This window comes from Nicotiana tomentosiformis, chromosome 7 (assembly GCF_000390325.3).
Source record: "Nicotiana tomentosiformis chromosome 7, ASM39032v3, whole genome shotgun sequence".
NCBI lineage: Eukaryota > Viridiplantae > Streptophyta > Magnoliopsida > Solanales > Solanaceae > Nicotiana > Nicotiana tomentosiformis.
The window spans coordinates 47656593-47670587 of record NC_090818.1 but is presented as its reverse complement, the minus strand read 5'-3'; the positions used below and the strand labels follow the sequence as shown (position 1 = coordinate 47670587).

The following is a 13995-nucleotide window of genomic DNA, read 5'->3' as shown; positions in this document are numbered from 1 at the left end:
CCCGAAGAGCCAGGGGATTGAGCAAGGGGAGCTAAAAGCAAAGAATGTCTTGTTGAAATTTTCTAAATAAAGTAATAGACACTAATGTTAGGGGAAAATAAGAAAAGAGTTAATGAAGCATTATGAGTAAGTTCTGATGCATGGATGACAACGGTAGATCAAAAAGATGACAGTATTACAGAGTATATAGTCAAGTGAAGGAAAAGACGAGAGGATCCAGGCCTTGAAATAACAAAAGAGTATAGGCCACAAAGTCATATCCTCATTTCGAGAAATAAGTTCGTGACTCCAATGCGACTACCAGAAGGGAGAGTTAAATCCTAGAGTAATAGAAATCAGTATGGGCTGGTGAACAAGATAAACTAAACATGAATTAGGGAATGAATGATTCGATAATGGTCGACATCATGAGAATTTCAAATTTCGTTCCGGCGATAATAGAATGGACAACAGAAGAATACTCTTTAAAGGTCATTCAGGAAGATGCTTCCCTAAAGCAAGCAAGGTGAGTAAAGTTAAGCTTAAGGGACTGTATGTGCCAGTTACACTAGGTGTTTCCTTCGCGAGTAAGGAAATTAGTTACCCTTGGTACATAAAGATTACCGCAAGGCGAATGAGGGTTATCGATGATGTGAAAAGACGCCAAAGATGAAGAGGTAAAACATTTATATGTAGATTATCGTAGCACTAAATGTTAGTACTCCCCTAAAGGGGGAATATGGTGTGATGTGGCATTAAGTCAGAATTAAGTGGTTCTAGTAATTATGGAAAGGTAAAGGAAGAATGCAAAAAAAAATAATGAAAAAAGGATGAGATTGCACTTATTCCAAGCCTACAGATATGCTACGATTCCAGAACATTGTGCAAACACGATGTCAAAGAGAGAAAGTAAGGGTTCCTACCCGAGATGTTATTGATAAATAAGGAGCCACTGCGAGACGTAAGTTAATGCAAAGGAAGTAACCCAAGAAAGATTACGCAAAATATTGATATGAGAATGGGCCAACGAGTAGTTAGTAGTTGATTCAGGAAGAGCCTAGTTATGGCTAAACAAGAGGACACAGACAAATCAAGAGATTGTGTAAGACGTACATAGTGAACCCCAACATAGGGAATTCAATCTCACAAATACGACATCGTGACCCTTAAGAAATATTCAGATAAGAGTTGGGGTAGTTAAAGGTTCCGTATGAATGTTATGGAAATAAAAGATAGTCTCATTGGGAAGACAGTCAAAATATCAGTTCAGAACAAACCTACAAGCACAAGGGCGTAGAAGTAAGTAACTACGGATAATTATAGTCAAGGAAGGACATCAAAAGGTCCGTCGAGTATACAATGTAATACGCCTACAGATTTGCAAGAGTCAGAGGGTCCTCCCTAAGTACTACAATGAAAGACTAGTTGAGGGAATAAGCAAGAAGGCTTCAACCTAAGCACAGTGACCTAGAGAGGAAATGGTCTTGTAAAAACAGTCTCACTACAATATTGTATGCACTCCATAAGGAAGTGGCACCTACCGTGGCTAATGAACGAAAAGTAACATCAAAAGTAATATTCGAAATCATATGAGTTGCACGAAAATTTCGGCATGCGTGGGAACTAAGATAAGTTAAGTATGCACGCAACAAGGGGACACAAAGACCAGGAAAAGTAATAGCTTACGCTTAAAGAAAGTTGAGAAGGAACGAAAAGAATTATTAGATCAATGATCCAGAGTTAGTTACGTTATGAACGCACTTGAGATTTTGGAGCATTATCCATGTAGTATATATGTTGACAATCATACAGCCGTAGAAGACTCTGATATAAGTTTAAAAAAAAAAAGAATTGAGTCCAGGTCATAGACAAAGGATTGAATTGTTAAAAGATTGTATCATAGATATTCCATAGCGCCCATGAAAGGCTAAAGTAATAACTAATACCATGAGCCGCAGATCGGAAGATAGCTTAAGCCTAAATAAATATTGATCAGAAGAAAGAGCAAACTAAAGAGTTACATCAACTAAGTAAATCAGGAGTCTGATTATTGGACCCAAAAAATTTTAGACATCGTGATTGAGAAAATTGCAGAATTACTCTTAATATCAGAGGTACAAAAGAGATAGTACAACAACCATATTTTATGACGGCTCTACGATAAAGCCAGTTAGAAGAATACCCGCCTTGTAAGAAGTCAGTATGAAGCTCCCACCGGATTATGTATGCACTAGAGGTACAAGTATTATAATAGAGCTTCAAGTTGTGGATGTGAATCATACCTATGTGGAAGGGGGGTCATGAGAGAGATAGAAGACGTGATGCGAGATTTTAAGGTAAGTAAGGTAAATGTGAACAACGTACGAGACAGGTACAGAAGGTTGTGAATAATCTATACTTCAGATAGAGGGCTAGAAGCGTTGGGATTTAATATCCAGGAATGATAGCGGCATCGTTAGTGGCATATCTTCCAGCCTATGGTTTTTACGTATTGAGAGGTCTAGTTAAGAGAGTAAAGAAGAGTTAGAGGCGATGTGATGTCTCGCTTGATGTTCCAGAATGACATAAGGAAATCGATGGTGCAAGCAAGTTGAAGGAAGGTTGCGAGCAGTATAAATAGATACGTATAGGTCGCAAGCTAAAGTATAGTAAAGCGAAAAGGATTTATGACAAGAATAAGGATAAGAAAGGGCAAGTGAGAAGGTGACGAGAATGGAGAAGTCCTCAGGATTAAGCCCATGAAAACAAGAGAGTTGATGATTTCTCTAAGTTATAGAAAGCTCAGTATAGCGTGACTGAACTCAAAAAAGTCTAAGACTAATGGCATTTAAAAGAGATGGAATGTCGCCCTGATAGTACAATGAGGGTGTAATTGTGATAGATAAAGGATGACGGTTGGGCCTTCGATTGAGTAATGATTTGATGAATTGTACAGGATAAAAATATCCACGTAAGGAGAATCACATTGGGGTGCTATGAAATACGATTATGGAAGTATAGTATCGTATCTCCCCAGGTGGATCAGGAAAATCACTTCAAGTGTTCCACGACGCAACGTGAGCCCTAGTGATTATGTAAGAAGTTTCAAGTTATCAGTGGTAGATTTTAGATCAATATTGAGGTGAATAAATAATGGATGGACAAAAGTCACAAAGTATGAGATGAGATTAGGCCGTTATTCTTAAGATGAACAGTAATAAGGAAGTATTAAAGGACTTAGATTTATACATATGGGATGCAACGAAAGTAACCTGGAGTTTGGTAGCAGACCTTAGTAACGATAAATCGAAGTAAGAGTTATGGTACCGTATGAACTACCTAGATGCAGTAAAAATCACGTGGATGGATATCCAGGTCTATGAAATAAGATAAAGAAATATTCGTAAGTTTGACAAAGTACCGAGCAAAGAACTTCAGTACACTTATAGATGCCCAGAGGGATGTCTTGTCAAGTTCTGTATATGTCGAGGCCTAGAGATTTGCTAAAAGCTGAATAGAAGAGTCGCATAGGCGCACATACAAGGAAAAAGTCGTACATGCTGCATGACAAAAGGTAGCAACTGATTCCGACCACAAGTCATGGTGTGAGAAAGAGGCCTAAAGGGGGGAATGCCATGGCCTTTGGAATTATTCACAGAATAGTTTCCTATATGGAAAGGAGAGTACTAAAGTATTTGGAAGGCATAAGTCATGAAAATAATAAGTGCATCAGTCAACATTCGAGGACGAATGTTCCAAAGGGGGGAATGATGTTACACCCCATATTTTCGTACGTGAAAGTACGCTATAAATAAATTGATGAAAGCTCGAAAATAAGATATTACATCCCACATTTTTGTACGTCAAAGTTTCGTCGTAAGTTAATCGACGTAAGCTCGGGAATGAGATTATTTTGGAATTATAAGTATTATGATATTTCAACCAAGTGATAAGTAAATTGAGATAATTCCTAATTATGTGGATAATTAATTAATTATTGGACTAGTGGGGGATTAATGAAGTAATTAAGGAATTAAGTGGATGACTTTTTGATAAGTCTTATGACCAATTACGTGGCAGCCCCCTCCATCCCCATGTATGACTCTTAAGTCATCAAAATATGTGGCAAGACTAGAATGTGAGAATTGGACAAGTCTTATAAAGTGAGTCATATATAACTTTGGAAAAAGAGAACCAGTATATGTCTTAAAGACATAAGAATCACATTTCCATTTTTAATTGACGTGAGATTTCAAGAATCTTAAGGAATTCAAAATATGATGTCCCATAGCGTCTCCAACACTTCAAAACCCGAGATTTCAGAGCACCTTAATTAACGTGAGATTTTACAATATTAAGAGAGTACGGTACAATCTTTCTCAAGAACATCATACGGATTTTTCCTACTTCGATCCACCGTTACATGTTGTCAAAATTGACATGTGTTAGAAGGATTGTCAAGAGAATCGACCTAGGTATGTTAAGGCTATCCCTTCTTTCTTTTGGCATGATCTATACGACACGAACGAAACGAGCAAATGTACAATTTCCATAAATGACTCTATTCATAGAAATATTAGGGGTGTCTATATTCTTGATTACCCATGTGAATTATTATTATATCTTCTGTTCATGGGTCTCATAAAAATACGTATTTGATAAAATTTATCCGACACGCATATTATTTTTATGACATTCTGAGAAAATCTTATTAACGTATTTCTTATGCATTTCATGTATTTATACATGTACATTGACCCATGACTAGATGGCATTATATATGTGTATATTATATGTATATGTGATATTGGAAAAGGTTATAGCGTTATATACGCACCACCACCTGATCAGCTGGTATACGTTGATGATTTGCCCACAGTGGCCGAAATGATATGATGGGATGCCCTTAGAGGTTTGATGATGTTATGAACGCATATACCTATGCATGGTATGACATTTATATGCATATGCATAACATTATAAAAATGAAATGATTCACAGAGCTATGCAGACGTACATGTCGAGTCTTTTACTTCATGTTTCTCTCATGTCTATTATTTACTGATTTTCATTCCTTACATACTCGGTACATTATTTGTACTGACGTCCCCTTTTTGCCTGGGGACGCTGCGTTTCATGCCCGCAGGTCCCGATAGACAGGTCAAGAGTCCTCCAAGTAGGCTATCAGCTCAGCGGAAGATGTTAGTGCGCTCCATTTGCTCCGGAGTTGCTTATTTGGTCAGAATAATTAGGACATGTATTGATTGGTATGGCGGGGCTCAGTCCCGACCTTTATGATACTTATGTACTCTTAGAGGCTTATAGACAAATATCATGTATACAGATACTTGTATGGCCTTGTCACCTTATAGACCCATATGTCACATGTGTAAGTTTTTATATTAGGTTGGGTCGTCCTATATGGAGTACTCCCCCATGTTCATTCTGGTTAGCCCATGATGGCACGTTTGGCCCATTTTCCAATAAAAGTACGATAAGAATGATATGCTATGTTGGTACTCGGTTGAGTAAGGTATTGGGTGCCCGTCGCGGCCCATCGGTTTGGGTCGTGACACAACTCACGTGCTATCGTATCAATATCTCAAAAATCAGGCCCCTGGCCTCACCGAGTCATCAATCTCTCCAGTCTCTCTGTCTCACAGTGTCATGAAACTAGCCCAAAATGATGATACGATATATCAATAAATAACAACAAAGACTGATATATGATATGCAATAAATGTATATGACTGAGTACGAAATTACAATTTAAACATATACTTCGATAGCAGAACTGACCTTAGTGTGTCCCAATAATACCAACATTTCCCTAAGCATGATTTCTAACATGAGTCACATCTCAATTTCTCTAACACATAAAAATACATGAAAAAATACAAGTTAATTGACTATACAACTCTACTAAATCAACTCAGTCTTAATTTCTATGGTGCACGCTCACACGCCCGTCACCTAGCATGTGCGTCACCTCCAAATAATTCACATAACACGTATGAGTACATCCGACCCCATGAACTCAATAAGTAACAAACCTAACCTTAGGTTGAAAGTAGTGACGAGCTGGAACAAAGGTCAGGGTCCAACACCAATAGCCAACAACAGTTCATAACAACATAATAGAAGTAATAAAAGAAGTAGCTCAGAGATAAAATGCTCAGCTCGTTCACAGTTCCAGAAAAATAGGCTTGCTTTTCAAGTATATCAGTGAAAACCCGAATCGTTTAACGAAATCACCAAAATATGAGTATGTTTTGTAAAACTGTGATTTTCCCTAAAACTTTTCAATAACAGATAGGATGTTTTATTTTCAAATGGCATGGGAAAAATACATCTTTATGCCTACATGTCAATGAGTATGTGAAGTCATGAATAACACAATATCATACAACACGAGGAAAAATGCATCTCTATGCATGTATGTCAAGTGTGCATGTCAATGCGATACATCTCAGTAATAAAACCATATGCATACTCTCAGAGTATCAATTCACTCAGTTCCCCCAGTCACACAGTCCTCACAGTCACTCAATCCTCCCAATCGCTCGACACTCGGCACTCAGCACTCAGTAGGTACCTGCGCTCACTGGGGTTGTGTACAGACTCCGGAGGGGCTCCTTCAGCCCAAGCGCTATAAACCGCACTGACAACTCACGTGCTATAGTATAAATATCTGGATCCGCACGGATAACTCACGTGCTATAGTATCAATATCTGGATCCACACGGATAACTCATGTGTTGCACAGACAACTCACGTGCTATAGTATCAATATCTGAATGCGCACGGACAACTCACGTGATGCACGAACAATTCACGTGTTGCACGGATAACTCACGTGCTATAGGATCAATATCTTAAAAATCAGGCTCTCGGCCTCACTCCGTCATCAATCTCTCCAGTCTCTCGGGCTCACAGTGTCATGAAACTAGCCTAAAATGATGATATGATGTATCAATAAATAACAACAGAGACTGAGATATGATATGCAATGAATGTATATGACTGAGTCCGAAAATACAATTTAAACATACTTCGACAGCAGAAATGACCTCAGTGGGTCCCAATAATACCAACATTTCCATAAGCATGATTTCTAACATGAGTCACAACTCAGTTTCTCTAACACATAAAAATACATGGAAAAATACAAGTTAATTGACTATATAGCTCTACTAAATCAACTGAGTCTCAATTTCTACGGTGCACGCCCACAGGCCTGTCACCTAGCATGTGCTTCACCTCCAAACAATTCACATAATACGTATAATCAGGATTCATACCCTCAGCTCCAAGTTTAGAAGAGTTACTTACCTCGAACAAGCCGAATCCAATGTCGAGCAAGCTAAATAATGCTCCAGAAATTCCATTATGCGCATATCAACTTCCGAGCGACTCGAATCTAGTCACAATTAATTCGATTCAGTCAACACAAATTATAGGAATTAATTCCATATCAAAATACTATTTTTCTCTAAAAATTCAGAAATTACACTCAAATATCGCATGTGGGCCCCACATTTTGGAACCCGATAAAAGTTACAAAATATGAATGCCCATTCAATCATGAGTCCAACTATACCAATTTTATAAAATTCCGACATTAACTCGACCCTCAAATCCTCAAATTAAACAAAGAGGGTTTTCTAAATTTTCCAACTTAATTCACTAATTAAATGTTAAAAACAACTATGGATTCGGGTAATTTGACCAATATTGAGTTAAGAACACTTACACCATTATTTTTCTTGAAAATATCCCGAACATCGCCTCTTCCCGAGCTCCAATTCGACAAAAATGGAAAATAAACAAACCCTCGATATTAAATATTTTTTTGCCCAACTGATCTGCCTCGGTTTGTATGCCAAACAATCTCGAAACTCTCTTTTGATACCTTCAATGCATTCCTTGTAAAATTTCAGTCAAGTTAAGCTTTTGAATTACCCAATTTGGCCTTAAAATGAAGGAGATATGATGTTTGAAGATTTAAATGAAGTCTCAAAATTTAATGGATAAAAAATAGCATTTTCGTAATTATTTTACACCAGAAAATCAGCAGCTAAAGAATTTTTGTTTTAGCATCCAAAACTCATTCGGAATCTCCCAGACACAAATCATATATGCGTTTCAATCATAAAACACGCTACGAATTTGCTCGCGCACTCAAAACACCGAAAAGAGGTCATCTTGACCTGATATTGACCATGGTCAAACTCCAAATCCTTAACTTAACTAGTTTCTCAATCAGTGATCCAAAACATACCCGAGCCCCCCGGGACCCCATTCAATCATACTAACAAGTCTTAAAACACGATACGAACTTAGTCGAAATCTCAAATCACATCAAACAACGCTAAAACTACGAATTATACCCCAATTCAAGCTTAACGAAACTAAAAAATTCCAACTTCTATATTCGATGCCGAAACCTATCAATCAAGTCCGATTGACCTCAAATTTTGCACACAAGTCATAAATAACATAATGGACCTATGAAAACTTTCAAGACTGGATTCTGACCCCGATATCAAAAAGTCAACTCTCTGGTCAAACTTCCAAACTTAATTTTCTATTTTAGCCATTTCAAGCCTAATTTAACTACGGGCTTCCAAATAATTTTTCGGACACATTCCAAAGTTCAAAATCACCATACAAAGCTATTGGAATCATTAAAAGTCTATTCCGGGGGTCGTTTACACATAAGTCAACATCCGGTCAACCTTTTCAACTTAAACTTTCATCCTTGAGACTAAGTGTATCAATTCATTCTGAAACCTTACCAGACCCGAATCAATTACCCCGACAAGTTACATAATAGTTATAAAGCATAAATTGAGCAGTAAATGGGGGAACGAGGCTGTAATAGTCAAAACGACCGGCCGGGTCGTTACATGGATGGTTGTAGCAAGGGTAATCCTGGATTAGCTGGTGGAAGAGGAATAATCAGAAGTCACAATAATAATTTGCTCAAGGCTTTCTTTGGTTTTTATGGGCAATGAACCAATAATATTGCTGAAGCAAAAGTCATACTACAAGGTCTTCATATGTGCAAGACTATAGGCCTTACAAATGTTGTGATTGAATTTGATTCCCTTATGGTTGTTAACATGATCAATAAGAAGAGTCAGACTCATTGGCAGATCAAACCCATTGTGGATCAGATTTGGGAGGCCATAACAACTGGCAACTTTTTGTTTGTACATATCTTTAGAGAAAGTAACTCTACTGCGGATTTCTTGGCAAACTTGGGGGTAGTTACAAGAACTCATGATGTCTTCAATGAAGTTGTTTCTATGCCTAGTCTAGTTAGAACTTTTTTGAAGTTTGATCAAGATGAGATGCCCAAGTTCAAGTTCAAAACAAGAAAGAAGCGCTATATCATTACTAATGGAGATATATATATATATATATATATATATATATATATATATATATATATATATATATATATATATAATTTCTACTTACAAACTCCCTAAGTTTCCTAGGTTTAGGGAAGAGGTCCTCAATTTTTTGTCTATTAACCTCTCAATTTTTACAAAGGTTGGTTTCAATCAACTTTCATCATGTAATACCAAGGTGTATGTCATCCTCCGTGTAATTATGATCTTTTGGAATGAACAGGTTGGAGTCTAGCCCACTCCTCCATCATAAGGATGGATTTTATTAATAAAAAAATATAATACACTGCAATAAGTAGCAACTATCCGAACTAGCTGTTAAGGAAGAATGAAATTGTCATCCATCTGTAACACATACCTAGATGTAAATAAATAAATATAATATCTTTTCAAGAAATAATAAAATTATTTTCAAGGTAGGATATTTAATAAAAAATCAAAAGTCAAATCAAACCAAACCAACGTAAAAAAATCGGCATGTACTTTGATTTGGCTTGGTACATTATCGATTAATTTATAAATTTATGTAAATATAAATATTTAATATAGAGATATTTTAAATACTTTATAATTTTGCCGCGAAAGGTTGTATCACATATTCATAGTGCTTGCTTGAATATTCTATTCTTGTATGAAGTTATAGATTAATTTATATATTGTTTCATTAATCTTAGGTACAATAGAAAAAAAATATAGATTAAGTTTGTTGTTTGATTTATGAGAATGAATAATTATTATATCTTACAATGAACACATGTTGCAGTTGATATAAGAAAAATCAATTTGTTTGATTCTTGCTAAACATATACCGATGAGAAATTATATATTTAGCTCTAATAGATTGAATGAATTGTAATTGTATTTCAGGTGAAAATCCCCAAAAATCGATAAACCCAAAATAAAAAAACCAACTCTATTTGGTTTGATTTGATTTGTATTTTATGAACTGATATCTCTAGTTAATTTGCTTTGGTTTCGATTAAAAAGCGAACCAAAAGATCAAATTAGACCATGGATATCCCTACTCCAAATAGAAGACATTTCCAACAACTAATCCTAATGTAAGTAAAATTAATTGTAATTACAACTTCACCCGACATGAATGCACTCACGAAGAGTAAAAAAACGTCGATTAAAATTTCATGTTAGAAATTTGTGTTCTTACTTTTTACCCTTGAAAAATCAAGTTAAATTATATTTCTGTTGAATTTAATTGTAAATTTGTGGTTTTGGCGCTCTTAAGTCTTAACCCTAATTATAATAAAATAAATTAAATCCTTTAGAACAACTCAACGCTCCGCATATTCCTAATCCTACTCGTACATAGATTAGAAAAGCACACTGCACGTCTATATAAAAGCACCTTCTAAACTCAGTCTAGCGACAACTCTTATACTTTCGGAGTTTTTGTAGAAATACAATGGCAACTATTACTAATTTTTTCCTAGCAGATATGGAGGAAAGGTCCCAAGCTGATATGGACGAATTGTCCCAAGCTGATATAGAGGAACTGTCCCAAACTGTTGTTCTCGACGAACAATTAGTACAGAGAAATATTGCGCCAAATCTTTCTGCAATTGTTGGGACTGCAGTTGCTGCAAAACTTATAACTTCTGCTGGTGGTCTCTCGTCGTTGGCGAAAATGCCTGCTTGTAATATATTGAATCTTGGTACCAAAAGGCAGAACAATTTAGCAGGTTATATTGAGCAAACAGACATAATTCAGAGTACACCTCCTTCTTTAAGGAAGCAAGTCTGTATACTGCTGGCAACAAAATCTCTATATGCGGCACGTGTAGACTCGATCAGAGGAGACCGAACTGGAATATTTGGAAAATATCTTAGGGAAGAGATTCGTAAAAAGATAGAAAAAGGGCAAGATCAGGTCTCAAGTTCCACTGTGCTAGGATAGTTTTCTGATTTTAAATAGAGGTCTCCAATTTTATCTAGTGCGAGTAGTTTTCATTGTTTCTTGGAAATTTGATTTTAACTTTTTTGGGGTTGGTAAGTATCAGATGTATATGTTATGAGTGAAAAAGTTTCCGAATTGACCATGAATCATTTGGTTGCCCATGGTATCAACATTAGTCAGTTTTAATTGAAAGTAGGTATAACTTATTGTATAATGCTTTATGTTTATGTGAAGAAATACTGATTTTATATTCACTGTGAAATTACCGGACGACTTGTATTTAGTTGTTACAGTTTTTCTTTTTGGACAAGACATAATGCTTGTTCTCATCTTAGACTACAAACGTCCCTGATTCTATTGCGAAAAAGTTCTAATAAACTACACTTCCTTAGCAAGTACTCCCGGTTCCAATTTAGATGACATAGTTTGATTTGACACGGAGTTCAAGAAAAAATAAGAAGACTTTTAAAATTTGTGGTCTTAAAAGCTTAAGAGGTAAAAGCTTTGTGAGGCCATGACATTTGAATTATTTCCAAATTTATAAATGTGTAATTTATTTTGGAACAAACTAAAAAGGAAAACACCTCGTTTAATTTGAAATGGAGGGAGTATTATCTTTTGTAAGGGGATCCCTAACATGAATGTTAGGATCGGGAACTTGTGTAGTGCGGAATTTAGCCAAACAACGTTATAATAACAATAACAAAGACAATGCAAGTTGATAATAACGACAATTAAAGTATATAAAGAAGACACAAATTTAACGTGGTTCGATCAAAATGACTTACGTCCACAAGTGGAGAGGAACAATTTCACTATACCAACAAGAGAACAAGAGAGAGTACAAAATTAGAGTAAATACTCTAAATTAATCCCAAATACCCTAAGAGAATAACCTCACAAGATCACTCCAAAGAAAGGGTTCACACAAGTGCTTCCCAACACTCAAATCTCATACAAACACTCTTAATAAAGGAGGAAAGGAAGAAACAAGAAATGAAGACTCAAGTCTTGTTGGTGTGATTAAAATGAACTAATGTCATTTCCTTTTATAGGCAAAAAAGTCTTGGCCTGTTAGTTGTAAAAGAAAAGATACAACTTGTGCAAATGATATACACCACACAATGCAATATTTTTAGGTCCCAAAGAATATTGCCAACAAAGTTTACACTTTGCAAATATGCTTATGCTTATGTGAGATGGACTCAACTAGCCAAAATATTGGCCATATTACAATGAATTAGCTAGTGGAACAATTTTATTAAAAATATTAAAAATAACAAAAGGAAAGAAACTTGGAAAAGAAGGGTGACATTAAGGCTTTGAGAACAGCAATTAAATTATTCGGTTGTGGAGCCAATCTGCAGCACATATTGTTATGGGCAGGGCAATATATTATCTGCTGGAGATAGCCATTGCATAAACAAGTTGATATATCACCACTTCACCAGAAAAGGAAAAGATAACAGCTCAAAAGTATGCATTCAACTGAAGGACATTTTGAGTACTGGTTATGATCAATACAAACAAGTATTTGTTCCTTGTTAGTTGTTACTGTACAGTGAGATCTTGAATTCACTGCCAGAGTATCCTGCTAACTAGTCAAGCAAAATTCTTTAACGCTGATAATCTTCACATAATATCTGCCACTTTGTACTTGAATATCGCACATCTATCGCCAAAGCATGTGGTGCAACGGATGGGGCTGCTCTTCCCTTAACCAGAGGTCTCGGGTTCGAGCCCTGGATATGAAAAAATTCTTGGTAGGAAGCGCTGAATGTGCCCAATGGGGCGCGAATCCGGATAGTTGGGCTCCAATGCGGGTACCGAACACCGGGTGAGAAATCAAAAAACAGAATATCGGACATCTAATTTACAGCTGAAGTTAGCCTCTTAAAATTAGTAGAAGAAAATTGTTACGTTCGCATAATCAGTTCCATTCATGTTTAACATAGGTTAGAGGATGGCTGCTCAAATTCAAAAGACTCAAAACTGAGAATAACCACAATCAAGCCAAGAAAATCTCTATATATCCTGAATGCTTCTTCTTCACATGTGGTTTCATGCTATTGAATCCATAGTCCATAACACATACTTGAAATCAGAGATTGAAGAAATTTATACATTGTGTGTCTGTTAAAATGCAAGAAGAATAATTTCATCCTATTGCAGAGTCTACACGATGTGACATGAGCATAATTTAAGATGCTCATGGATTTTCTGAAAATTTTGAGCATATTTGGAGATAAAGTTCCTCAAGAGCGCGTGCAATAACAGATTGAAATCATTGAAGGCCAAGCTGATTGACCTGACTTCGTGTTTGAGCTCTTCTGTTAAACGTAAACATGCAAGTGTTTCAAACATATTTTACTAACACCTTACTGCACAAAATTGATCAAATTTACCTTTATTATACTTTGGGTCTTTTCCAACCTGGCCTTTAGTAAAGGGATAGACATTCTGAGCCATACTATTTAGGGATTAGTTAGCACTTATTTTATTAAATTTTAAATTAAAAATCTTAACTTCAGAATAATTCGAGATATTTTTGTCGGGAAAAATTAAATTGAAAAACTAAAATTCAGAACGTATTGACTAATTCCTAAATAGCAACAAATGATTACTTGGTGTTATTTCTACTACCCAAAGCATAAGAGAGAGAGTAGGACATTGCAATTCATTTTCAATAGAAATAAGTACATGCGC

General features: G+C 36.0%; 1 protein-coding gene across 1 annotated transcript; it reads left to right on the top strand.

The window, feature by feature from the left end:
- Positions 1-10797: 10797 nt before the first annotated feature.
- LOC117278901 (U4/U6 small nuclear ribonucleoprotein Prp31 homolog) lies at positions 10798-11289 on the top strand. Its single transcript, XM_033658333.1, has one exon. The coding sequence runs from the start codon at positions 10798-10800 to the stop codon at positions 11287-11289; it is 492 nt and encodes a 163-aa protein (XP_033514224.1).
- Positions 11290-13995: the final 2706 nt, after the last annotated feature.

What these genes read in the sequence shown, in the direction of transcription:
- LOC117278901 (XM_033658333.1), top strand. Translation starts at nt 10,798, where the DNA reads ATGGCAACTATTACTAATTTTTTCCTAGCAGATATGGAGGAAAGGTCC.